This window comes from Ptiloglossa arizonensis, chromosome 13 (genome assembly GCF_051014685.1).
Source record: "Ptiloglossa arizonensis isolate GNS036 chromosome 13, iyPtiAriz1_principal, whole genome shotgun sequence".
Taxonomy (NCBI): domain Eukaryota; kingdom Metazoa; phylum Arthropoda; class Insecta; order Hymenoptera; family Colletidae; genus Ptiloglossa; species Ptiloglossa arizonensis.
The window spans coordinates 137,032-164,736 of record NC_135060.1 but is presented as its reverse complement, the minus strand read 5'-3'; the positions used below and the strand labels follow the sequence as shown (position 1 = coordinate 164,736).

Below are 27,705 nucleotides of genomic sequence, written 5' to 3'. Positions count from 1 at the left end.
TGAAAGCAAACTGTAAAACCCATCACGGTGTACTATATTATTCATTTCGGTTAGAGATTGAAAATAAAGCGTTAGCTGTAGTTAAAGCCGTTCAAATTTTCAACGCGCATATGAAATATGAAATAGATGCTTATTTCAATATTTGCAGTAATTTCTTTTCCTAGTCTGAAAAAAATATCGACATTTTTCCTTCATAGAGTTATCATTTTATCGAATTATATTTTTCTACGTATTATATTTATTAAAATTTTCTTGCACACTTTGTACGTGCGTAATCTGTAAGTCAATGTGTTAAAAATATGACCTTGAAATCGCCAAAGTATTCGTTGGATACAATATTTCGATAAATTGCAAAATGCTTCGTGTCTGTAAAACAAATTGAAATTGTTTCTAAACATTTTTCTAAACGATAAACCATCGATCGTGCGGAAAGATTAAAATAGAGTACCCCCTGTATCATGGGCCCTGAATCAGAAATAAAACAGTTCTCTTTCAGTGGTTTTCGCGTAATTCGAACCACGATTTCTTCGATTATCGTTGCTAACGATCCAAGTTGGACGTATAGTAGAACGAAGACACAACAAATCTCTCCGGATACAGAAAAATTATTAACGAATTATAAAACTCATCCATTCCATAGAAAATGTAACTTGGATAAATTATTCTGCGATTGTTATTAAACCTACAATGAATATCAAGTTAAGTGTTTCGATACAGATTTTGCAGATTTTTAAAGGAAAATAAAGGACAAGTTTTTTTTACTTGCACCAACTCGAACGAAACTATTTTCAAAAGTTCCTCCGAATGCTATCTTGGAAATTATTGGAAATAAAGAAAAATTTGTTAAACAAATTACGGCGGCTATTTACTTACGAACCAGTTGTATTTTAATTTCTAGACTTTGTACATTTTCTTGAGAAGCATGTAAAACGTGTAAATTTGAACTATGCGTTAAATTTCGCGAATATCCATTGGAATATGGATTGAAATATTCATGGACACCAACTCGGGCACTAAAGTTAATTTGAAAAAATAGTAGAATATCGTCGTCCGAAGGGGATCGTTTCAATTACTTGTTTCTTGATACGAATTACTATTCGATTAAAATTCCAGAACTTGAGACACTTGAACAGTTTCCAATGTAACATTAGAAGGGTGAAAAGCATTCGTAAGGTAGTTTCGCGACTTAAATTTGACTTTATGCAGCTAAAAAAGTAGACGTGATCCGTATTTTTGTCTCCACAAATTTGCAACGCAAGTTTGCAACGTTTCATCGATATCAGTGCGAGATATGCTTTGCAGATGTTTTTCGTTCGAAGAATCAGAAATGTCTTGGATTTGTCGCGTATTCTTCGGATTATTCGAGTCTAAAGTTGTCTTATTCGTGGCTCAGAAATTTCTTACGAACACACCTCGCGCGATACCCTGTTTATAAGTACATGGTTGCGAATAAACTAGCTATTCGCATGTATGTCGCGCCGGTCGATATCTCTCCAGATCGGTACACACCGTACGTGTGGGATACATTGAACTCTGAGAAGATCGAGCACATCTCGAAGAAGGAAGTCCTATTTAGCTATCGTTTGAAGCGTATAACCCAGCACCGTATGTTTCGTTACGTATTTAAATAGACTATTATCGCAGCGGCACCACCGACCGAATATTTAACACTTTCGCTAACTCCGTTTACCCCCTTATTATTCCTATTGTTTCCCAGTTCAAATGTCAGAAAACCTTTGTCTCTGCAAAGGAAATCAATTGACTTCGCGATCTAGAGACAAAAGCAAGTGTTCGCTCGGAACAATGAGGATACCATTTTGGTATGTCTATACAGAGTGCATTAGAACTATAGGTGAGATTTTAACCGAACAATGGAAGTCGCGAAAACAAACAACAAGGTGTAAGCGAGGATTGCGAACCAATTGCTTTCAAAATATAGTATTTACCGTTTTTCAGTTACTGAAATAGGCCAATTCGTTCGAAAGCAGTATAGGTAGCAATTTTCAAGTCTGAAATTAGATTTTAGAACAGCATTTCTAGTTGCAACTCGCCTAAGTACTTACGTACTTGTGTATTTTAGATACGTTTTATTTTCATATGTATACATTTGCTTATTTCACGTATGTCTGGTAAAAATGTTTTAATAATTGTAATAATAATAATAATAATAATAATAATAAGAAGAAGAAGAAGAAGAAGAAGAAGAACAAGAAGAACAAGAAGAACAAGAAGAATAACAACAACAACAACGACAACGACAACGACGACGACGACGACGACGACGACGACGACGACGACGACGACGACGACGACGACGACGACGAGGACAACAACAACAACAACAACAATGTTCATCTATCAAAATTGTGTTTTAGATAAACATAAATGGTAAAGGTTATTTTCCTTTTTGTGTCTTGTGTACTGTACGTTGTTCATGACGTATCGATAAAAAGAAAAATTAGAAAAGACATAAAATTTAGAATATTAAAAATATACATTTCTTGAAACGTTTCTTTTAAATTCTATTCTTTCGTGAAAGTGTTAAGTAGATGTCCAAAGTAACCGAAACCTAAGTTGATCCAAATCTAACCCGGACCGTTCGTTTCTTACATGCTTTGGTAATACATGGCAAAGTCATCTATGCTATATTTATACTTCGAACTTTTGAGCTAGCAGTCATGCACAAAGAAATGAAATGCTTCGTAAATGGTTTTATGTTTATTTAGCTTTTTTCTATTTTTTCGTGAGTTACATTAGCCGCTTAAAACTTTACCTATAGTTCTGATAAACCTTGTATTTGCAACAATTCTTCTCAACGGTGAAGGTAATCCTAAAATGGATCTCAAAAGTTACAATTTTTTTGAAGTTCTTCGACGGATCGTGTCTCATCGACAACTTGGTGCTACGGAAGTTTACATTAGTTACTTACCGAACTTGTAAAATGTTTGAAAATAATATTTCTCGACAAATTACACGCATCCTTGAAATACCTTTAAAATCTGAAACTCGAAAACAACGAGGAATCGAACAATTCGGAAAAGATGTGCAGCGAACGTGTTAAACACCGCTCCAAAAAATCATGGTGGCTTTTAACGATCTCAAAGATCTTTAAAATACGCCATTCGGCCGTCGATCGTTAGGAAAGCAAATTTGTTGCGTGGTTAATGATAAACTTACCCTTTAACTTGCCTCGAGTTAATTTCTAATTTATGATTAATTCGATTGTTATGCCAGAGTCTATAGTCTCACTCGTTTGTTAAAGTCGATTCCCTTTATTGTGCTCGACTTTTTGCGATATATATACCGAGTGGCGAGTAAAGAGAATGGCCATCGTTCTTCAACGCGTCGACCGCCCTGTTAGTTTCAGTTAATGTTTTCCAAACATTAAGGTTTGTCGTTGGCCGCAATTAAGTATTTCGTGCTGCTAACGTTGAGCACGATTTCCGATTAAAAAACATTTCTGTTTATCGAAACGTGAAAAGATCTGTCCCGTCGCATCGACAGAGTCGTGTTTGGGTCACTGGTCCGAGCCACGCGGTAGCCAACGCGTTGAATCGTACACTCGACGTTTATGGAAGTTGGTTCTCGACGAAATTGAGGACGTCTTCCGGTCTGCTGGATGGGAGGGAGGCAACAGGCAGTGAAGGTTAATCGATCGTTCTTCCGACCAGTGGATACATATCGGTAAAAGAATATCAAAAAAGAAAGATCTTGGTGTTTACGAAAAAGAAATCGTAGAGGCTATTCGGCAGAAATTACGGAATAAATATACTCGTCGACCGGTACCTATCGGAAGAAACACAAAAGGCGAGCATTGGTCCGAGCGATCGATCGTATTCGCGTGCGTTCTGCCTCGATCCTAGCAGAAACGAAATAAGAAGAACGAACGACAGGACGGAATCGAGAAAAATTTCGGAAATTAATTTCGCGGCTCAGATTTGCATCTCGGGCTCGGAATCGTCGTGGAACCAGTTCGAGGTTCGTTGGCTTTCGGACACGCGTACGCTGCTCAGTTCTCTCTCCATGTAACGACTCGATTTGGTCGTCGAGGATCCAGGCACTTGTATGCGATCGTCGAACGAGGTAAGAACTTCCAAACGATCGTTCCGTCTGACGACCCTGGGTGTTGTTTCCACGGAACTGGTCCCCTCTTCTGCGTCCTCGGCCGCCCACGGTGGAAGATCCATCATTCCCGAGGGTATGCCCCAGTGTTCGGTGAATTCGGAACCGCTTCTGGCCAAGCTAGGCTGGCTGAGAGACCTCACCAAAGAATCGGCGCCTTCGAACGAACTCAAACTTGTCAGATCGTCCCGATCCACCCTGGCGAAGTCTCGAACCGTCATTTCGGACATCGACCTGACGTCCACTTCGCTGCTACCGACCGCGCCTCTGTGACTCGAACCCAATCTACGCAAACGGCTCGGCTGACCCATTCCGGTGGCAGACTGGGATATTTGAAGCCTGTGTCCCTGAGTGCGAGCAGAGCTGCCCCCGTCGCTCTCGTACTCGTACAAAGTCGGCAGCGAAGATCTCCTGGACCTAGTGTCCCACTCGGAGGACTTGGACCTCTTGTATCTCTGCCCGTGGTTCTTCCCATGATTCGAGGAGGATGTGGATCCCGCTTGCGCGGAAGGAGGGCCCAGGATTCGTATGATCACGTCCCACTTCGCTGGTGGAAACAAATTCGTATATCTCGCGTCTTTGCGTATAAGCTCGTAGTCCTCTTTAACAACAGCCTCGGTCAACAGTGTCCTCAGTGTGCTGTCGGTTGTAATTATCTCGCGCCATCTGGTGCGTTCTACTTCGGTCAACTCGTTGGTGTAACGAGGATCTAGAACTCGTGACAATCTGGTGAACCAATCCGCGTCTGTTTCATCGATCGAGCGACGAGTGGACGGAGGTGGTCTGCAGGGTATTTCGGCGCGTGCGGTGTACGTGGGCTCTATGTTGATGTCTGGTTCCTCGTCGATTGGCGGGTCTGCCTCGTGTCCCGTTGGTTCGTTCGTGATGGTCAAATTCGAAGTGGAGCTAACGTCGGAGAAGTTCTCCCACTCTGGTGGTGGCGGTGGCAGATTCTCTTGAGGATAGTTCCTGATGGTCACGTCCCATTTGGGATCGGGCGGTGGTTGAGGTCTGGCTCTGTATTCGGTTACTTGACGACGGTGACGCTCCACGTCTTCGATCGTCTTTTTCTCCGTCACTGTTTTCAAGAATACATCGTCTACCTCGTGAGTCGTGATCTCGGGACGTCTTGGGGCGACTACTTGTGGTTCGACCAATGGTTCCGTTACTTCTTCGCGGAACAGACGATGTTCACGGTGTTGTACGGCTGTATGGGTCGCTGTAGCCGTTGGTACGATCGGTGGAGGCGGTGGTGGTGTCGGTGCTAGGATACTGGCCACTCTGTACTTGGCATGGGTGTGGTCGGTCACCTCTGTAAGGGAACGTGTTTCCGTCAGTTCGGTGTTCAAGGAAGTCAAGGATCTTGGTCTACGAATCTCGTGGTGTTGAAGAGGAGCTTGTTCGACCGGTGAAGGCGAGGGAATTCGTTCTTGGACGAGACTGGTGCTCGTCGTCGTCGCCGTCGTCGTCGTCGTCGTCGTCGTCTCTCTTTCAGCCTGTTTCCTGAGAATTCTCGAGTAGACGGGTGGCGTTTGCTGTCGAGAAATCGTCGAAGTGGACGAGGCTCCTCCTGGAGGCCCGTGAAGTTCCGGGACGTAGGAGAAGGTGGTCATTCTCGTCGGTGGACTCTCCAGACAACGTGTGAGACTGGACTCTTCTTTTTCCAGGATCGTGGTTAGGTTTCTCTCCAGGGCGACGCTTGCCACGTCGGATTCGGACGGCAAAGGACTGGGTGGAGGCGGCGGGGCTCTCTTCACTCGCATTTGCACGTCGAACTTTGGCTCGATAGGCACTGCAACCATGTGACGGGGTATCGCGGTTCTAGAAGCGTTCGCTGCCGTCATCGATGACGTTTCCACTTCAGCGGCAACTGTTTCCGAATACAGGGAACTGGTGGTACGCATTTCTTGACGCTGATGGCTCTCGTGATGAACAAATGCCTTGTTGTCGTACGAGCCAGCCGAAGAGACCGGCAGAGAAGGCTCCTCGTCCACCTGTGAACAAGGATTTTCAATTCGAGTAAACGAATTCGAACGTCCAACGATCCGAACACTTCCTACGAATTTACCTCGGAGCTCTCGCTTGGATAGTCGCTCGGCAACGAGTGGTCGATCATCAAATTGGCATCACTTCCGGTAGTGGACGGAGGTGGCTGCAAAAGTGCATGGGCACGAGGTATCTTCAGACCCTCGAACATGGTGATATTGCTCAAAGACGATGTGGAAAGTTTCGTTATCTCGGAGCCCGAACCACTTCCAAACGGATGGCGATGTATCACACGAACGTTTCTGCGCTTCAGGCACATGTAAGAACAACCTAAACCCAGCAGGAGCAACGACAGGAACAGGATCGCGCAAATAATAAGGAGGATCTGAAATCCTTTCAGCGGAGGTTCGGGCAGTGGTGCCGGTGTCGCGGTAGCCAAGCTGCAAATAATTAATAAACAAATTCCAACTATGAATACTTCGTGGAAAGGGAAATCACAGATTTCCTAGGATGAACCACTGATTAGATGGTTACGTATGAAATATATGATTTTCTCGTTTCGTGATGTTACCAACATTCCCATTGAATCATTTGTAACAATAGTGTCTTCGGATATCATTCGTGACGTACCAATTTCATTTGTCTGTTCGTGAGATTATATATATATAATAGAAAGGTTGACGTTTATCTCAGTGAACTGCATCAAAATTACAAAAAACTCTCAATTTTCTTTAGAAAAAAACTAAAATTCCTCCCTGTATACGTGTTTCTTGCTCAACTTGAGAATCATTGAACCTTTGAATCTCTATGAAACGTGCGCATTTATGATAAAATACGTGAAGAGTTCATTCTTTGCTGTTGTATACTTACATGCTAGCAGGAGGTGCAGGTGGCGCGGGCGCCATAGGCGGAGGATATCTGCAAACTATCGTGATAACTTCATCGCCGTCCATTTCAAGACCTGGGTGAAAGCGAACTACAACATTATTGGTGAACACGCGTTGAGGATCCTGCCTCGTGCCACAACCTGTAACATTAACGTACATGGCGTTTTCAAACACGTACATCGTGTTAACTGTAATTAAACTAGCTTCATTTTTTATTCCTAACATCCAAAGAAACGCAACAGGGCTCTAGTAGAGAGTATATTTTGTGCTTTCGTTTGATACGGATTAACTATTTTTTTTTTTTTTAACGAAATTACATAAAATTAAATACACTACTTATACGGCAAGAACAAGAAACAATGATATTTATTTATAATTGACCGTTCGTGGTTCGAGCTTGGGTACGTTTTTACCCACGTTCGCAAAAGCTTTGTCGATCTTCTTGATTCGCGATGAGTAATCTTAGTCGAGGCAGTATCGATCGAATGGCGAAATAGAAAAAAATTCCTGCGCGTCTGCTTATGTTACCAATACTATGACGCGCGCCTATGGTACGCGCGCGAAAAGATTCTGTCTGGAGTTACGATACGACAGGTTCTGGTCGTTCGGAAGTCATCTCCTCCGGCCTCAAAAAGATGTGTCGATATACTACACATCCCGTACGGGTCCATCAGGAGATGGAACGAATAGAATCCTTCGTAACTCCGAACGCAATCTCCTTGCGCGCGTACTATAGATGCGTCCGTATTTGTAAATTTTTAATACAAATGTATAAATATACGTGCAGAGGCTATCGAGCTCTCAATTTGTTTCTTCTTCTTTAATTACGTATAGACAAATTGGAATAAATTTAAAATTGGAACGATAACCATACGTCGCGATCCAAAGTGAGCTACGGTTGATGTACACTTAGCTGTATACAAATATATCAAATAATGAATAATAATACGTACAATGTTTCTTTATTTTTCTCGCGTAAGTTATACATTTTTCTTGTTTTCGATCTAAAGGATTAAAAGTTACCGGTTCGACGTTTATAATGTAATCGGACAACATTTTTAGTATTTAGGGGGCTCGATTGATTTTTGGAAACAATTGTAACAACGTAATAAAGAGTCAGTCACTTGACGAGTATCGCTCCTCTTCTTTACGTTTGCTAGGAATACTTTCGCAACGGACGCTACCGATGAGAAGAAATTTTTGCAAATTGTACATACACACAGCTCGTACGTGACGTAAATCGATGCGTGGGTTTCAAGATGAGTTTGACATCGTAAAAGTCCGGAATTCTACGCTATTCGAAGCCGACCGACCGTAAATCGCGAACGAGAGTGCGTACCTTTTAGAGGTAGTTCCAACTTAGCACTGGTCGCTCCGCGTCCTTTGAATATGCAGGCGCTGTTACGATCGAAATCGGCGTAGGCGACTCCGTAAAATGGTTCCTCGAACTTCAACTCGACGTGCATGCTACCCTGACTGCAATTCAGATACGCCTTCGTGCGGTTCAGAAATATCATCGACGAGATGTCGTCCAGTTTGGTCACCTTGCCGTCGAGAACAGTGCTCGGTGGCAAACCGGGCTGATACTCGATGCTGTTGCCCTGCGACGCATAATTGCTCTGTGACAGCACCAACGGGAGTGCTGTACAGAGCAGGACCAACAACTTCGGCAGCATCTGGAAAACGAAACATTCAACTATAGAGATCCAACTTAAACTTAATCGTGACAAATTAAACATTTTGTAATTATCGTAGAATAATTTTACCGTCATTAGCAATCATGTAGAAGCGTACCGACAAACTATTAAATAGTTTTACCATTCGCGTTACACTTTACACAAATGTCAAATACATTCTTAAATATCAAGAACCGACACAGCACTCAACGCGTCAACTGCTGGGCCCAAATATACTATACTCTTTTGTATTCTTCTGGATGTTCAAGTTACGAAAAAACTCCAAGGAGTTAAATTTTTGTTCCGTTATGCAGACAACGCAAGATTTTTCCAAGTGCGGTCATTAAACAAAAATTGCAAGAAAATTCATAACGTCTAAATTATTTGGAGCGAATAACTACAAGCGCAACGTGCAATTAATTATTCGCAAGATACGAGATGTATCGTAGGTAAGACGCTTTCAGTGTTCGAACAAAGCTGATTATCGCTATAATTTAGCGCGCACGGAAAATTTAAATACACGTAGGCGAGCAATTTGACCGTATTGAACTCGCATAATCAGATATTTTTCCTCGATCGACTGGTCACGATCTTTACTTGCATACAAAGTGTTCGGCGACAGGTGTACGAAACTTTAAGAGGCGAAGTGTGAGAGAGAGAAAAAGTCATAGGAAGAGTTGTGGGAAGCGCGAGGAAATAAAACGTTTCGAGAAAGAAAAAGATTCCAAGGAATGTACATATGTATATTCGTGTATCGGAATGACTAGAGTTAAAATAGTAGGACACGTAAGAAAATCAAGCTTGGAATTTTAAATTACGGTAAGAACGCACGAAACGTGAGGGTAAATTGCTTCGAGATGGACTGCTAGAAGAGGCAAATTAGGTAAGTATTTCTTAAACTATTTGGCAATCGGTCGATGCTCTTTCGTTAAAGTGAGTGCAATCGAGGATGTAAATTTTACATTGTAACTCGAAACAAATCAAAGTTTGATAAATTCTACATTTTAATTTCTGGTGTAGTCAAGAATTTTTTACGCAATTACGAGAAAGAGTATCATACTTGTTGTTTAAGCAAATGTTCAATCCATTCGCGCAAACCAAGTTTCCGCAGTTATTTGTAAGGATACAACGTTACGTTACGTTAATTATACATTCTTGGAAATATAATTCACAGGCGCAAACTGATAAATAGAATATTTCGAATATTTCGTATTTTAAATTTACTCGATTTCAAGGTGTTCTTAAAAACAGAGTCCATGTACCCGGTATCACCGTATCTGGTGGACCATTTATCTTATTTCTTTCTTGTAGCTTGAGCTCGGTACCGTGTACATTACGTAAATAATCCCTCTAAATCCTAACGGTAAAAGAAATGTAAATGTTCCCTCTAAATGTTAACAGTAAAGGGAAAATCGTTTCGCTGTTTCTCAATACGTTCCAAGAAAATGGTGAAATAGTCTGCAACGCTCGAAAGGGGACGGGGACATTTCTTTTGTTATCGTTGACAATCTCGACACTCTTATCTTTGAACGCATTCGAACGTTTTTCGTTCCTGTCCGTAGATCGAAGCTGAGCGAAACTAGCGCGCGAGATAAGAACGGAACCGGACTTGAAGCAAATAACTGGAACTGGACGTAGACTGTTCTGTAATGTTCTATCTCCCTTCGAGACGTAAGCAGCCGTGGCGAATTGCAAACTTCAACGTTGGGTCGAATTGTTACGTTTGCGGGTGGAATTCGCAGGCGACGTTCACCGTTCACGGCTCCGAGTCACGCTGAGCGTTGATCGGTCGACTCGTAAGTTCTATTCCTTTGGTCGTTCGTGCGCCACTCTTTGGGGGAAAAAAAAAAAAAAAACGGTGGCATCGAATCACTGGATTCGCCGCAGCGGAACAACAATGACCGATCCCAGATTATAGGGGATACGTAGAGTCAATTCAAGCGATAAATACTTCTTTACGTTTCGGTCCTAGTTGCGAATCCTTTTCGAAGCACAATTATTCAAAAGAAAAAAACTTATCAATTTTAACCGAATCTACGTTTAACTTTACTCGTCGAATTAAAAATATTGTAAAGAGAATCGTCGATAAATATCCTAAATGAAAATAGAATTAAGAAAGAACGACCAACTCGAAGAATTTGATTTCTAGTCCACATCGCGTTGTTTAAATACTAGGAATATCTAAATACTTGCTCCGTGCTCAAAATATATAAAAAGTCAAATTTTCAAATATTATTCGCCAAATGTTTCAGTCACCAAACTTTTTTCAGATTCGAATGCATAGAAAATTCGACAAGTAATCCCAGCCTTATTTAAAACCAAAGTCCTGGATGAAGTTTCTTTTTTCTGTCCAAGTACAGTAGCCAAGTAGCCAAGTAGTTGTAGATCGATAGGTGAAAAAATCTAATTTGCATACGAAGCAGACCGTGCACCGTTGAGAACCAGTGTTCACGTTACCTTTGATTATTTAACAATCCTGCGAAAGTTGTTAACATGTATATAAATAGCCGCTGGTATATAAATATGCACCGATGTTACCAGCTGATGCATAAGCGAATGATTCACTATTGTCGTCACTCCGGTTGAATTCATTTGACCACGTGCAACCAGTACTTCCTGTACGCAACTCACTGTTCGAATCGGACAGATCAAGCAGCAAATTAAAAGGAAATGTTTATCGAAAATAAAGATTGGATAATCTATGGGGTCGTCGACAATTTTTTGTAAATTACTTTATATTTAAGAAAATATTTATTATTTAAACACTTTTATTATATCTGGATCAATCGCATATTATTCGAAACGAATTAACGATTAAATATATTACTTACTAGTGCAAAGAAAAATTTATAAATAAAATTTTATAATCAACTTTTATCGATTTGCAGCATCGAATTCGCCGAGAATTTTCTGATGCGTATTGAAAATGGTGAAAGTATGTTGTCCACGTATATCTCGACACTCGTAGACAGTTGATCGATCGTTACTTTCATTTGAAACGTCAGAATTGAAGACAGTGCTGTCAAGAATCACAAGGATTTACTTAGAAACATGTTTTCACGCGTAGCCTCACCCACTGTGAAATTCTCTCGCACCTCTGTTGCATTTGTGGAATACTAATGCGCGAAAATCCCAAGAAATTTGATCCACCACCGCGCATTCTTTACATTTCCTCGGAATCACGATGTCAGTTATCGAATCGTCAGAATGTTGCAGTAACAGCGGTCAGTCTCCTATTTAGGTTACACTGTTTCCTCGTAAATAGCCAAATATTTCGTACTTGGTCAAATAGATCCGACATTCCAACATGGAGTATCACCATGTTCTTTCGAGTCAATTCCCTGGAAAATCATTTAGGTGCGTTTGCACTTGCTATCTTTGGTTTCGTTTCATTTTCTAATAATTTTTTTCTTTTCTATTTTATCCTCGCTACTTTTCACAACAAAAACTCGTGCGTTTTCTACCCAATTGGCAACGAGCGACTCAGACAACCGTTCCAATGACCATTGTACATTCATGGTCAAACCACTTTTCTGCGCAGGGTAACAGACCTCTTTCATATAATTTAATCATGCGTGGTACAACTCAACTGCTAATAAAGAGATACAAAGTGTCGAAAGCGCAGAAATTTAAATAATCTCAAACACGAGATTCTTTATCGGATGTTTCACGGTTCGCTAAATTACTACATTTTTACAAGAACATAAAGATTTCCATATAGGACACGGAATCGTGCACGAAAACGTCACTGTAGTATTAATTACGTTCCAATGAAGTGACTTATAGTTAAGGATATAGGATAACCGCGTTTACTATGGAACATTCGACTTATTATGGAAAATTTGCCACTCATAATGCACTCGTAATAGTAAAAATATAATATTAATATGGAACACTTGTGTGTAATAATTATACTATTAATTACACAGAAAATAAATCCAACTACTTTTGAACAATCGTAAAGAAACGTGTTTAGTGACAAATCGTGTAAAAGTAATACTTTTGAAATAATCATCCTATAAAAAAATTCAACGATTCGATTTGCCTTTCAAAATCTTTCGAACACTTTCAAACGTAAAAATATTTCGTTCTTCGAAAGTTAATACTACTACTACCTCCTGTCTATAAGGAGGTAATTCGCATGGTTGGCGATAGAGCTTGTTACTTATCCGTCAAGATCTCGCGGTGTTCTATATTACGTGCGATTACCCTACTTGGATGTAGCAGAATACTATAAGTAACGTTTTATCTTTTCTTGGCAGGTCATCGACATATTACCCGGTTTCTAATCACGTCTCTTGACTCGCGAATACCATTTAGCGAAGCAACGTGAGTCATTTTCTATCACTTTGGATAACAAAAGACTCTCACTCTCGACGAAATAACATTGTATCGCGTTAAAAAATACGCTACGTATTTGTTCGACTCTTGTAACGCTTATTTTCATACATACATTCTTGAACAATTTTCGTCTTTGCCGTTACATATAGTACCCTAACTCCCGTTTAATGGAACAATTTTTTCGTTAAAAATAATTATTATCGATCAATTTAACGAAGGGCTGTAACTTGTATCACAGCAACTCATCTCGTCGGTAATACCGAAGGAAAACACAGCCTAGAGTTTTATTTCTTTCTTTCGCAAAAAGAAAGAAAGATCCTAGTATAACGTTTAATATTAAAAAAATATTCTTTTTAAAAAACACGGTCCACCTTTTTCGTTTCTTTTTCTCGTAACTCCTTGTAGATCCTGATATAATACGGTGAATATTGGCTTTTCTTGAAAAAAGTTTGTCGAAGCCCCGCCTAAATGAACACAGACGACCGATCACCGATCACCGATCACCGATCACCGATCACCGACCACGTTCGGATCGCAGCCGTTGGTTCGCCTTCCTTCGCGTTCCTAAACGTGCACGCACCGCTTGGAAAACCGTGACCCGAGCCTCGCAAGATTCGACTGCAAGAGGAACGATCCGCATCCAGCAAGGATCATTAAAGGATCAAATTTCTTCTTCCGCCTTACGTTCCAGCGGAGGATAGACGACACTCTGCTTCGTAATGAAAATATTGCGCAATGTACCCAGTGCCTCGATACTTCCTGGCTTATCCGAAACCCTCTGCTCGTCGCGTTAGCGTGATAGAGGACCGCGAAGGAAAGTTCTTGGCACGCTTCGATGCACTCGCACCGTTAGATGCCGCGGTAATGTTCACTTTACATAGAACCAGTAACGAACCAGTATGTACGTTTTAGCTATTCACTTGCCCTTCTCCGGTTACGATTCTATCGGATAGGCATTTATTTATGGGACGTGTCGTTAACCGAACGAGACGAAAAGGTTATTCGAATCTGGCACTTTTGAAAAATCGACTTTTCGTATAGTTTCGGTGCATTCTGACAGGGTGGTCTGGCAGTCTTCTGAAATTAATACCTTGACAATTATGTGTATCCAATTGGACAGGCAACATTTTTAACTTCCTAGCATTTTTTAGCGAACCGAGAGTATAGTATTGCATTGATTTTCTATGGTGTATCGCAAAGTATGAAGAAAGTAACGTAAAGAACTATGTAACAAATTATTTATGGAATCATTTCACACAAATAGCTGTATCGATTAGAAGGTCGATCGTAGTAGTCTAGACTCTATTTACCACAACTTATGCAACATTTCATTTATTCTTATTGTTAGACAATATTTCATATACTGTCGCGTATCGATCGTAACGTGTGCTCAATTAATTGATCCTAGTTTGTGTTAATCTTCGTCGGTTTAATCAAACTGGCCGAGTTTATCAACAATTTGATAAATAAAATCTTTTCTAAATGTTCTTACAGACTTTTCAATCTTTCGAAATCGAAACAAACTTTTATTCGTCAAAGAAAACCACAATTCGCCTTTCCTTAACATAGTATATAATTATTTCAATCCTTTTTAAAATAAATATTTGTCGAACATCCGTTCCTTTTTGTTATCTGTCCATTGTGTTGTCATACTACATGAGTTAGTACATCCACCCATGTCTTTTCATGTCATACTTTTTAATAGAAATAGATAAAATAATATCATTATCGCTCATAATTTTATATTCCAGGTTACTTTTATCTATACCTAATCATTCCTGCATATCGTCTGTACTGCAGTCTTCGAACTCAAAATTGTAAATACTGTTATATACATATACGCCGTTTAAATACACGATATTCTACTGTACTTGAAAAACTTTTGTTAAACTTACATTTATCGTTCAAGCCGCTCAAACGTTTTAGATCTTTTCCCCTTGTCCCTCGATTCTCGACCAGCTACAACAATCGCATACCGGTGATCTGTAAATTAGAAAGAAGCGCGTTAGTCGCGTTAAGCATGGATTTCAGAACCTAACCTCTTCAATTCTTATCCACTATTCGCGAATCGTTCGATGATTTAGCATCGAGATGAAGAATGACGCTGTATCGACCTCGACTGTTTCCTGTCACGCATACACGCGTACGCTCTCTTCTCGTAAAGACCTCGACCGATTCTTTCCATCGTGGTGCGGTTGTGTGCTTCGACGACACCAAACGTTTCGAAACAGTGGTTCGAAGGAAACAAAATTGGGCAAAATTGGATTTCGTTCAAACGAGGAAGCGATCGATCGAGCAGGTAACATCTCGATCGAATTCGAAAAAAAATGTTACGATATGGAATAAACATACATCTAGATCAGTGCTTCTCAAACTGTGGTCCGCGGACCTCTGGAGGAGGTCCACTACCTCTCGGGGAAAAAAAACAAACATATTATATACGTAGCACGAAAAAAAAACACTATTAAAAAGTTTTTCGTATCACGAATAAGAACACAAGAAAAAGGATTAAAATAAAAAGTTAAAAAATTTGAAACGATTAAAATTGTATAGTTTCGTTAACATTGATTCGTACTTGTAAACAAATTTACTATTATTGAAATTAAAAGAGAGTAAATGTTATTCAATTTTTTGTGTTACAAAGATATCATTTTCCTTGATAGCCAAATAAATAAGATTTTTTTAATACCGGTTAAAGTGTTCGAAACAGGTCATTAGTTTAAATAATTATCTATATATCAGATCATCTTCTTTAACATTCTAAACGTCTCAACGTGTTTGTTAATTAAATAGTGTACACTTTTAAAAATTTGGTAGATATTGTTTTTACTAAACCAGATTTCGCACAACCCCCGTAATTGTACGCTGTTCACGATGTATCCAATTTTTTTCTTTTAACCATTTTCCTAGGGAGTGCAGGTAAAACAAAATAAACGCTACTGTTTAATAACACGATAAGTTATTAACGGTTTCAAGAAAACAATTTTTCTCCACTTTTTTTTTATTTCCGAGTTCCGGATCTACTCTTGAATGAAAACGACGATACCTTTTAAAGAATAGTGAAACTTCCCACGGAAATTTGATCGATGAATATTAAACAATAAAAATGTTTGCTTAGAGATCCCCGAGGAGGATCTGAAAACAACAATGTGGGAAGAGACGAGAAAATTGCATTCGAATGGAAAAAATATAGGGACGATTTCACTAAAGTGAAATTCGTGTAGAAACTCGGAACAGAAATACACATCTCGAGATCTCGAACGTCATCGAGACTTTCGCGGTTCTTAAAATGTCAGAGGTTCTTAAATGCTCTTTCATTTTCGGAGCTTCCAAGGCTTCGAATAAACCTACGGATAATGCTTCTCCCATACACGGGTATGGTACTCTTTTAAGATTTACGATTGAAATAAATAATGGTGTAGAAAAAACGTAAAATTTCATTCAAACATTGAAACACTTGATAATTGGGTGGACAAAGAATTTTCCAAGTAGCGAATGTATCATACTCTTTTACTCCATCGTAGAGCCTTCACTTTCTGCGTACTTTCGAATCATTAACATCTTTCTTACATAATAATGTAAAACGTTAGATGTTGAGGTTATGTTTAAAAAACAGCATTTCAGCCACACCTTGCCTTTTACATATTTTTCTCCTTATGTATTTCTTATTTTATTCTTTTCCATATCGCGTATTTGCAACTAAACCTGGTTATTTTTTTCAACAATGTTACTTGGAAAATGATTAGAAATAATGTACCATCTTATTTCACGGTTGTCTCGTTCTTTAAATATAGTTACCTTATCTTATTTTGTGAAATAATGTTGAAAACAATGCTTATGTATTTGAAATAATGAAATAACCCACATCTATTTTTCAAATCTTTATAATAGATAAAATTTCAAGTATTTACATACCTAAAGCATATCCAATCTAATACAAAGAAAAAAGTTAGTACAACAAATACAATGTTTTGCGTATCTATCGTAAGTGTTTCGAATTTTCAATGCACAATTTGGTAATGGTTTACATAAATCACGAATATACAGAGTATCTAATAATAAGTTTTAAGTTCCCGTACAAATTTTTCTTTCGTTTTCTTAAACTTTGCAGAAATTTTTGATCAAATTTATCCCGGACAAAGATACCGCGTTAAAAGTCTACTGAAACGTTATAAGAGGGACGCACAGGAACTTTACCATACTGTAAACCTATTTACCGGTCATAAACCTTAATACATGTAAACTTCTGAATGACATAAATGTCATTAAGAGTACTTAAAGATAACAAGTAAGTAAATCATGGAAGTATTGAATGTTCGCATAATAATTTTAACAATGTTTGAAGAATAATTTAAACTCTTTGGCGTGAATGAAAACGTACGACAAACTCACCAGTACTCAAAGTGTTAACAGATTACTGTATGGCGCCACCGTCGTCCGTCTCTCGCTTATGGCTAGAAAAATATTGCACTAGCGCCTCGATATGGTATATTTATAGAATCGCGCACACATAAAATATGTACAAAGATATCGAGAGCTCATTGTATTTAAATAAAATTATACACTATTCAAATAGAATTATTCATAGTAACGACGATTTATTATGAATAATTCTATTCGTAAAATTAATGCTCCAACGAGAAACGAATGCTCGCTATTACTTCGTTCAAATAGACGCGATGAATTCAACAAACACTATGGAAAAACGTTTCAGAATCACTCGTAAACTAGTCTAGCGAAGAGACAGTATAAGGCACACCGAAGAAAATTGAACGAGACGTATACACTAGCGACAGATTTTAAGTACTATAAGCGATCGTTTATGGCGCGCAAGCAAATGGCGACACTGATCGTTTGAGGGCAATCTTCGGAAGGCGTAGTTATGTGTCGTCAGCACATAATGTGTTAAGAGAGAGGCGTCGAGTACTGGCACGTAACTGAAAGAAAGAATCGACTTGTCGATCACGTTCTAAGTCTCCAAATCAGCCTAACGCATCGGTCATACATGTATTTTTCGTGTAGGAGCTGCTTACGTGTTTGTAATTCGCAATTCAGTGTGGAATTCCATGTTACGAGACGGCTCCCACACGATTGTTTGTCTTCGGTGCTAGAGGTCGGTGCATCTCGTCCTTGGTACGAATTCTACCGATATAAATCACAAATCCGTTCTGACTTTGTTGAATAAAGCGGGCTGCGATAAAGATTACCAGGTTGAAAATTTAATTTTGTAGAAAAAAATTCTTACTCTTATTATTTTATTACGTACGCAAACTGCAGCAAATTTTACTTTCTAATACAAACCAAAATACACGTAAACACTTTATTTTACGATACCGATACAGTAATTTTCGTTCGAGTCAAATATTATGTGTTCGTTGCGTTATTATTTTCCTTTGTTTGTCAATAAATGAGTGAAAAGTTGAAAAGGTTAATCACCTTCTTGTTGGCATCAAGAGCAAACAATTTGATCGTAGACTAAAATAATTGATTAATTTGTATCGATTGAAAAATTGTATAATGATTGGAATGGTAGAATAAATTTTGTTACAAACGAAACGAAACGTTTTTCCCACTTTCTACGATTTCTATACTTCTTATAAAAATTTGTCATAGTTTTTACGTTTGTATATCTCTTGTCCTTTGTAACTTTTCCACGGAGTTGGAACGTTACGGTGTAACGTCTTCGGAATTTTTCCAATACAATTTCCAATGTACTTTTTGCCCCGCTACTTTTCGTACAAATTTTTCTGTACGAACGATGCGATCATCAACAGTCGAGTACAGTTCTGATTTAATTCAAAGAACGAAGCGCTGCAAGATCAGGTTTCTAGACCCAGTCGTGCATTTACTAATTATCGTACAGTAGAGTAATTTACTGTTAGGCCACACAACACTCTCGAGCAATTGTCGCGTTTCTCGTTGCGTCAAAAATCGAGAACGATTAGATTGTTATCTGTGCGTATCTGTGAGCCAGCTTCTCGATGCAAATATCCCGCTACGCCGCGTTACTCGTAATCGATTCGACCACGACCCTTCATATTATCCAGTGGCTCTCGGTACCTAACCATACGCTGGTTGGTCCACAAAATCTAATTATAAAAATCCTCGACTTTGTTTTCGCTCAACTTAAACTCGTAGCGTACCATTCAACCTCTTCGTTTACCATTTTTCTCCATCTTCGACTGCGCGACATATCCTGTACAATAGGTCTCGACTCATCGATTGTGAAATAAATAACTGTTAAACGAATAAATGATAGGATATCGTGATTTGCTTACTTAATATGCGTTGTCGGTACTAACTGTCAGTTTCTATCGAACAAGCAATACGGCTAGATACAGTAATCGAGAGTATACGGACATGGTTGTTGCGTTGGAAGCATGTGGCGGTAACGCTTTTGCTGGCAACTCCGTTACGTAGAGTTTCAATCAAGTGTACACACACACACACACACACACACACACACACACACCCTTACTCGTCAAGTCTTTCGAGTGGTTTTTCTGGAAAACTTGGTACCTGTGCGTAACCGTTTACTTACCGATCGTTGAAAACATAAATACAACAAATGAACTTATAAAATCGCTGCACCAGTTATTCGTTGTATAACCGCTACATCTGATATAACCGCACAGAAAAATGTTGCGTTAGTACCATTGTATCGGAAATTAACAGGAAATGACATATTGTACGAATACGATGTATTCTAGGGAGAAAATGATCAATATCGAGTTAAGAAGAATGTGGTGCTACGAGTAAAAGGAATGCGGACAGTGTTGATTGATTTTAATTTACCCGCAGCTTTTCGCTACTGAATTTATCAGTGGTCCTTATTAACAACGATACTTACAAATACTTTGTACACTTTGAATTTTCTCGAACTTGAGAATTTAGAACGATATTATTATTTTGAGTTGAAACATTTTGTATAGAAACTTAGCTTAAAAAGTTAATCAAAGTTGAACAGATCCTTAGGTATGTATTCATTTGCGAAAAGGAAACTTTACTCAATTTTAAGTACGTACGAGATACGTACTTATAAGAATACAAACGAACCTGTAGCCGAGAGCTGACCGTGCACTAGAAAAGTTATCGGCGAAGAATGCAAAACCCTGAAAAACGATGAGAATTTGAGTAGAAAAGTACATTAGGGAAGACTCTGAATAGGCTACACAACCACCTCGTAACTCGTAACCACCTCATAGAGAAAACGAATCCACCTAATTGTGAAACATGCGGAACCCAACTTATGGTTGAACGTATACCGATTGAATGTAGGAAGTACGAGGAACAGAGGTCGATTCTTGAACCGAACTCAAGCATGAAGAAGCTACTAACCACATCGAGGGGCAATGGAAGGATCATTGAGTTCCTCGAAAATATTAAACTATTATAAGCACTGGCAGCACCGGGACGAGCCGCTGCGAACTATTAATCGCTTCGACTACAAATATACGTAACGAGAAACATAAATTTATCTTATCGTTTCGACGAGTAACAATCATCTTTCTTTCGGTTGCTTCGTGTTTCACGATCCACGATGCTGAAGACTTTTGAATACAGTCAGGAAGATACCACGATGGAGTTTTAGAAAATGTTTCGAACGATAAGAGACGGATTGCCTTTTCTTACACTTCTCGCAAAGAATTCTCCACGATGCGGAAAACACAATACCGACGGAGCGCTAATTTATTCCACGTGGAAAGAATTTCAAATTCTCTTTTCTCGGACACTGTTTTAGTTCGCTGCAATGGAATAGAGCCTTCTCGGTACCAGCTAGAAACTCGAGTCGAGAACTCGGTTCGTCGAACCGATCGTGAGCCGACTACGTACCGATCGTTTGAATAATATAATACTTTGAAAAGTGGATTTTTTTATAATATTTTGCGTTACAAGTAGCCGAAATTGTTATCGTAACGTTTTCCATCCCATAATATTATACTATACCGATGTACAAATCTACGTGTAAAAATTTACGATTTGTGCAAAGCGAGGCGCAAAAATGGTTAGAACCGAATACTTTTAAAAATATCAGCGATACGAAAAACTATTACAAGACAAACTTTACGATTAAATTTGCTCTTTTGTACACACAGGTATCGAGGAGTATCGAAGATCGCCAACATTTTTTTAAGTTATATGCTTTTTGATATAGATACGTGCAGTCCGCATTTGGGCGAGTTCAATCATTACAATTACTTAAGGTCACTCGAGGTCACGGGTAATAAATAATTCTGTCCGGACATTGCGCAACGAAAGAAAAGATCTCGAGCGAAAAATAACGATAACGTTGTAATCGATGCGTTGGCATCTATGAAAGATAATTTACGTGCAAGTAGTACACAAAATAGCGCTTCGACTGTGATTGACCTTGAGTGACTACTATATGGTCATTGAATACGTACGAATACGCACTTACGTATGTATCGTAGATTTAAGAACGTACAATTCTGTGTGAAAAATTTTACTTCCCTACGTAAAACACGATCATTTGAATTCATGCGTTCAGTTGTAGAAAAGATCGACAGCGTTGTTGTAATCGTTGGTAAGTATTATATATTCGTGTGATATACGCAACCTCGATGATTGCACGAGAGCCTCGTTCGTTGCATTGTGTCGAGAAATGGAAGAGCTGGTCAATACTCGCCATTGTAAGTATTTTTATTCGTACCCTAAAGCTATTTTTTGCCGTACGTAAATGTCCGAATACATTACGTTAAACGGAAGTAGGTATCTTTTAATATTTTGAAATAACGTCAACACAAATGAAGCGTTTGAATACCGCTCGACGAATGTTAGATAAGATTAAGGTAACGAATCACGTTCTCTCAAGAATTTTGCTGTACTTTTATACAACCTTTGACAGATCTCGCGTCACATACGGAAATCCTATCGATAAAATACGTTAACGAATTCACTCGTCGATAGCTCAGATTTCTTCTCCAGTGCAGACCATTGTACGTAGATAAATGCTCATTATAAACATATTTCCAAATATAAATTTGTATCGCAAAGTTCGCATCTGCTTCGCCAGAGCGTACTTGAGGCAGCTCTACCGTGGACATCGCAGCGCCGTGCAACGGTTAAGTATTCTAACTTGTGCGTAAGAGAGGAAGTAGCGTTCAAGAAAATATCGATTCGATAGAAAATCGAACGCAGTGAGCGTGACAAGAGTGACGTTAACACGCACCATGCTGGTTGAAAGTCTAGGAGACAGGCATCGAGCCTTTAAAGTCGAACCAGTATCCGAAGGAGACAACGTCGTCTCATTGCGCAAAGACTTTACTTTCACTGACCACGCACACGCGAAACTTGGGCTCGTGCATGCGCCCGTGCCCTTGCACGCCGAAGTCCGCCGAACACGACAAACCTAAGCTACGAATTTCCAAATATCAACAACCGTACATCTGTCTCTCTCTCTATATATGTATATATATATATTTCTTCGCAATTCTTCGAACGATAACCGACGAATTTTTTGTGTCTCTGGAATGAATATAATCTTTACGGCACTGTGATGTGTAAAGAATCGGTCGATCGGTGCGCTTGTGTACGGTAAACGCCTATAGGCGTCGGACGAATATGCTTAATAAACAGAGATTTTCCCACACGACGCACTCTCTCTGCGCGTACGAATCGCAGCACCGAAAAGATTAATCGCAAAATGTTAATATCGCTCTCGTCGTCGAGGCTCCCTATGAAAGAGAAATAGAAGCTTTCTACAAACAAGACGAATAGATAAATCGAATGCTTTTTGTGTAATATATCGGAATCGATCGAATTGAACTTTTCATTGGTTCAAATATCACGAATGGAAGAAATTCTTCGTATTTGAGATTGCAATATTTTTATCAAGCGTGAAATACGCGGATTGTTTTAATTTATTGCCAACTACAACCTCAGTTTTCTCGTTGATTGACTAATTTTTGTAAAATATACTGTAAAAATCGGTACTAACTGTTCAATTTGAACGGCTAATTTTAACGTACTTTTAACGTTTTTCTAATTTTGCACAACTATTAGGAAATGTACACACACACAAAGTGTTTAATAGCACCGACAATTAAGAATTAAAGAATTGAATAACTCGCTGAACGATACAGTCAGTTGAGTGCGAAATCCAATAATTACTTTAAGGAGCATTCTTTCGAACGGTAGTGCACGCTTGCTTGAAACTTTTCCGAAGATTTGTCGGTCACGGTTTTACTTCGCGTGCTTCGGTAACGTTTGCAACTGATGTTGAGTACATTAACTTTTACCATGTGAGAAAATACCGAACGAAACAGTGATTGAGAGGAAGAGTTGCGCGCTTTTGCATTAGCAAACTGACGTTCGTGTTCGGAGATCAAAGTTTTGCATAGCTAGATCTTAGCTTTCGGTAATCTCGCGTCAAGACGCTTTCGATACGTTACTTTTCGCTACTTTTATCATCTTGAGCTGGACGTTGCGCGAAACGTACTTCAACTACGAGAATTTAGATTTCTTAAGAGGAACAACTACGATGATAGATCGAAAAAGTTAAAAATTTCGTTTTCATAATTTTTACAAGTTCGGAAGAATAAGAAAATTATGAAATATTTTCCATTAAACATTTTACAAAATGTTTATATTACTAGGAAACGATTTCTTTTTCGGTCGGTCACTTTCGACGATAAATAATTTAAAACAAAATTAATATGTTTCTTTGTATACTTACTTTTCGAAGAATATACAAATTATTATGCGATTGATTATAATTTATTAATAAATTATAATGGAAACGAATTATCGAGATATTTTTCAAATCCAGAAATATCGAATTTCCGGAGATGACACAAATCTATTTGATTCTTAGAATAGACGTAAAAACTCTTGTTTCGAAGTTAATCGTGTATTTGGTGTAAAAAGTTTCGATGTGGAAAATGATTTTCCAGCGGTCGGTTGTTCTATCTTAAATAGTGTGTAAAATGGATCGATAATGAATGTTTTCGTCATGGATAATAGAAAGAAGATTAATAATTTCAACGTACTATATGAATTTTTTTCTCGCCCACTGATATCGAGGTTAAGTTTTAATAATTGCATTTTATAGCACATCCGATGCACTTTTGTACCTCTTGTTTTATTTGTTTTTATATGTATCTATTCTTCTATAATCGTTCGATAAATACATTAAATACAAATTCTTATTAATATTTTCATATTGTATCGGCTCACGATATAAAATAAAATATTTATATTACATTTAACGGTTTAAAATAATATTTAGCGTGGTTGAATGCACAATTTAATTTCTGCTTTATTCTCGGATCGTTCTTTAATCGGTTACAGAAATATAGTATATGTACTGCGGTGCTAAATTAACCACAGCTTCGCATTTTCGATCCGTACAGTTTTTACATATAAAACTTCTTTTAATATCTGAAACAGTAGAATCAGCAAAGAAGAAAATTGCTAATTTTGACAATTAAGGAAAGTAGGCGATCAGATGATATATGATTGTTTTAACAGTATTTCTAACTGTAATTTTTTCTAGATAAATATATTATACAATTGTAGGTATTTTAATTTTCTTATACATTAATGTGTTATAATTAATATTTTTGAACGTTTTTGTTTTGCACATGTAGGAGTGTAGAAAAAAAAAATGAAAACATGAAATAATTAGAAAATTGTATAAGATTCCTAGATATTCCGATCAGGGTTATCTTCGTTATTATATTCTTTATATTTATTATGCGCTAAGCCGGTATTATGTTTAAAAGAATGTGATAAATATCCTTTTTATAAAATAATAAAAACAAATGCATTTTATTACGTTTTGGTAAAATCCATTGGTAATCTTCGGACTTTTAAATATTAATTTAAGATACCAAAATGATAGAACGGTCGTATAAATTGAATTTAAGCGAACAACGATAAAACATTGTAAGGCGTAGAAACTGAAACTCATGGCAAAATGAAAATAGTAAAATGTAACGATCAGTTTCCATACTTAAAAAAACGAAAAGGATGTTAAGCGGAAGCACTACGAGTAACGTTGTCCGAAATCGCTTGATTTGATCGATGTTAAGAGTATCGATGAATTATCTTTCTTTATAAATTGGCCCACCTAGATCAAAATTTTCGTCGCGACGTCGTGGTCATCCTTCTTTGTCCGAAAGAAAAAATTGCGCCAAGTTGGCAAGTTCGAACGAGAATCCTGTTACACACTGTTGCAAGAAAGTTTCCGTACTTTTATCAGATGCATGCATGCGCGAAAGATGCCCGAGGCGCTGCTCGAAGCATTCGAAATACGCCTAAACTGGTTCCTCGGAACTCTCATTTGTGGAGCAGACAGACAGCAAGTTGCACGATTCAGATTCCAAGGAGATCGTTCAAGATCGTCGTCACAGTGCACGGATGCGCATTCTTTCGTTCTCCGTGGTCACGAAATTTGAGCATTGCTCGTTGTCGGGGTAACGCGTCTACGAACAGCGAGTCCAAATACTCAGCGGTGCCTTCTAACAACGTCGACTGTTCTCTTCTATCCTTTGCAAAGAAAAGGTGTCGATTCGTTGGATCGTTGGTTCCAAGAGACTCTGTGTAAGATCCGGTAGCAAAGAACGGAAATTGTTCGCCGATACCGCCAGGGTAATTCGTAACAGCGAAACGAAGTATCTCGTTACTTCCGATCGAGAGGAGCAACTACGGTAGTCGTTCTATAAAATAGAATCTGGCTAAGAAAACGTTTACCCGTGAACGATAATAACGAGCAGTGAACGTAAGAAGAACCAAACAATCGACGAAACGAGGATTCGTGCCGCAAAGAGACGAGCTTGAAAAAAAATTGACGGTCGAACGTTACACATCTCCGAAAGAAGTAAATCGTTACTCCGATTTGCGATAGCTAGAAGGATCCGCTGAACGATCGGATCCCATTGCGATCGAAAATCAAACGGTGTAACTCTAGGTCGCGTAAAGTCACCGAAAACGCATAGACGTAGGCATAGGCGAGGCGCAGGAATCTCTGGCAACGATTCCACTGTTTACCGTTCAATATTGCGCGTCTATCTATCTCTCGCGAACCGGACAACTCGACGCCAAGTTGTTAATTCCGTTTACGAGGGACGATGGAGACGATCGGCTTCGATCGTGGCCCTTGAACGCTCGACAAAGTTCAACAAAGTTAAAGGAAATATCGACGCTTGTTCCGTGAAGCGTTGCCATTGGACGCGACGGCCTCTGTTTCCATCTCTAGTTGCAGCTAGAATTGAGCAAGCGACCGTGCCTTGTACCAATGACGTCATCCCCGGCGGATCCAAGATGGCGATCGCGTGTTCGCCAGGCAAAATCGGCCGGGCAGCCGCGAGCAGGACCGGTTTTCGACGGGGGGCGGGACTCGGAGCTGGGTCGTTTATCCGCGCGGTTTCGTCGTTTTGCGGCCGAAATGTAGAAGCTGTGAAACCCCGGGGACCTCCCTGCGTGTCGTGTTCCGTATAATAGCCAGACACGTAGGGATTATTCCCCGACTCGGTTGCGGAGTAAGTAAGCCCAGTGGCGTAGCCACTTTCGATCTTTCCTGCGTGGTTCCTCGCGGGTCCGCTCAGTGAAAGTAATTAACGTCCGTACGCGATCCTCGACTTTCTCGGACGCTACCATTGCGCGTACGAATACTACCGTCGAACAGGAGGAACCTTCGTTCCGCGATCGGGTCTCGCGAATTCGAAGCAGCTCGTCGCGAACACGATTACGACAAAATCGTTACGATAGAGAAACTAAGGAAAAGAATAGAATAGAATAGAATAGAAGAGAAGAGAAGAGAAGAGAAGAGAAGAGAGACGAGCGACGCAAGAGGAGCACGCAGACTCGTCGAGTTCGGTGACGAGCCCAGCGGAGAGTACGCGGAGCGTTTATTCGAAACGTGTGGGTGTTTCCCGCAATGTCGTCATCCGCGGATCGATCCGTCGAATTTTTTCGAACGACGAGCCCTACAGTTCGATCGTTTCGTCCCGTTGATCTTTACGACGTCGTACGCGTACGCGTACTCGTGTCCCGAACCTTCGGTCCTCTTGTCATCGAGGAATTGGGTAAACAGTAAACCGTGGGAGGGGGCGACGAAAACAGATCGAGCACCGATAGTATAAAGGGGGACGAGCAAGAGGCAGTATATAACAGGTAGTTTCTCCTACCTTGTCCGGCTAGCTGGTTGCAGCTAACGTGCGAGGATACGGTTTCTCGAGGCACTCGAGGGTCCCGGAGCCGACGGTACGCTCCTGATCTCAAGTTCCACGCGCAGGTAAATATCGTCCAACGCGATCGCGCGGCCGCGACTGAACTCACTTTCCAGAGGCGGCGTTTTACCTGCGACAGGAGAGACCTCTTAACAGCCCGAGCGGTTCGGTTCCCTCTCTTTCTGCGGTGTGCACGGCCTCGCGTGTACGTGCCACTCGCGTTCTTACGGCTATCCTTCCTGCCTACCCAGCCACCCACCTATTTACGCCTGCGAGTGCGTGGCCTTATGTCGCACTGCGGGACCTCGAGCTACGTATTCCGCTGCTCTACTGGCAGCCACCTTTTCAGCTGTTGCGAACCGATCGCCGCGGCTATCTTTCCTACCCGATTCCAACTACTTTTTTAACCAACTTGCCGTTCTTCGCTACCGACCACGCCGTTTCGTTCCAGTTGGTCCTACGTCTAAACTGGTCGCTCCGTGACGTTTCGTTACAGTTGGT

General features: G+C 39.7%; 1 protein-coding gene across 1 annotated transcript; it reads right to left on the bottom strand.

The window, feature by feature from the left end:
- Positions 1-864: 864 nt before the first annotated feature.
- Pot (zona pellucida domain protein papillote) lies at positions 865-27,392 on the bottom strand. The gene is made up of 6 exons (XM_076325532.1): positions 27,163-27,392; positions 14,908-14,995; positions 8,335-8,671; positions 6,979-7,135; positions 6,191-6,548; positions 865-6,116 (listed from the first exon to the last, which is right to left on the bottom strand). The coding sequence occupies exons 3-6, from the start codon at positions 8,669-8,671 to the stop codon at positions 3,933-3,935; spliced, it is 3,036 nt and encodes a 1,011-aa protein (XP_076181647.1). The 5' UTR covers positions 14,908-14,995; positions 27,163-27,392; the 3' UTR covers positions 865-3,932.
- Between the last annotated feature and the right edge of the window lie 313 nt (positions 27,393-27,705).

What these genes read in the sequence shown, in the direction of transcription:
- Pot (XM_076325532.1), bottom strand. Translation starts at nt 8,671, where the DNA reads ATGCTGCCGAAGTTGTTGGTCCTGCTCTGTACAGCACTCCCGTTGGTG. An exon ending in GTTGGAACTACCTCTAAAAG is followed by an intron (nt 7,136 to 8,334) that starts GTACGCACTCTC and finishes TTAATGTTACAG; the next exon opens with GTTGTGGCACGAGGCAGGAT. An exon ending in CCTGCACCTCCTGCTAGCAT is followed by an intron (nt 6,549 to 6,978) that starts GTAAGTATACAA and finishes AATTATTTGCAG; the next exon opens with CTTGGCTACCGCGACACCGG.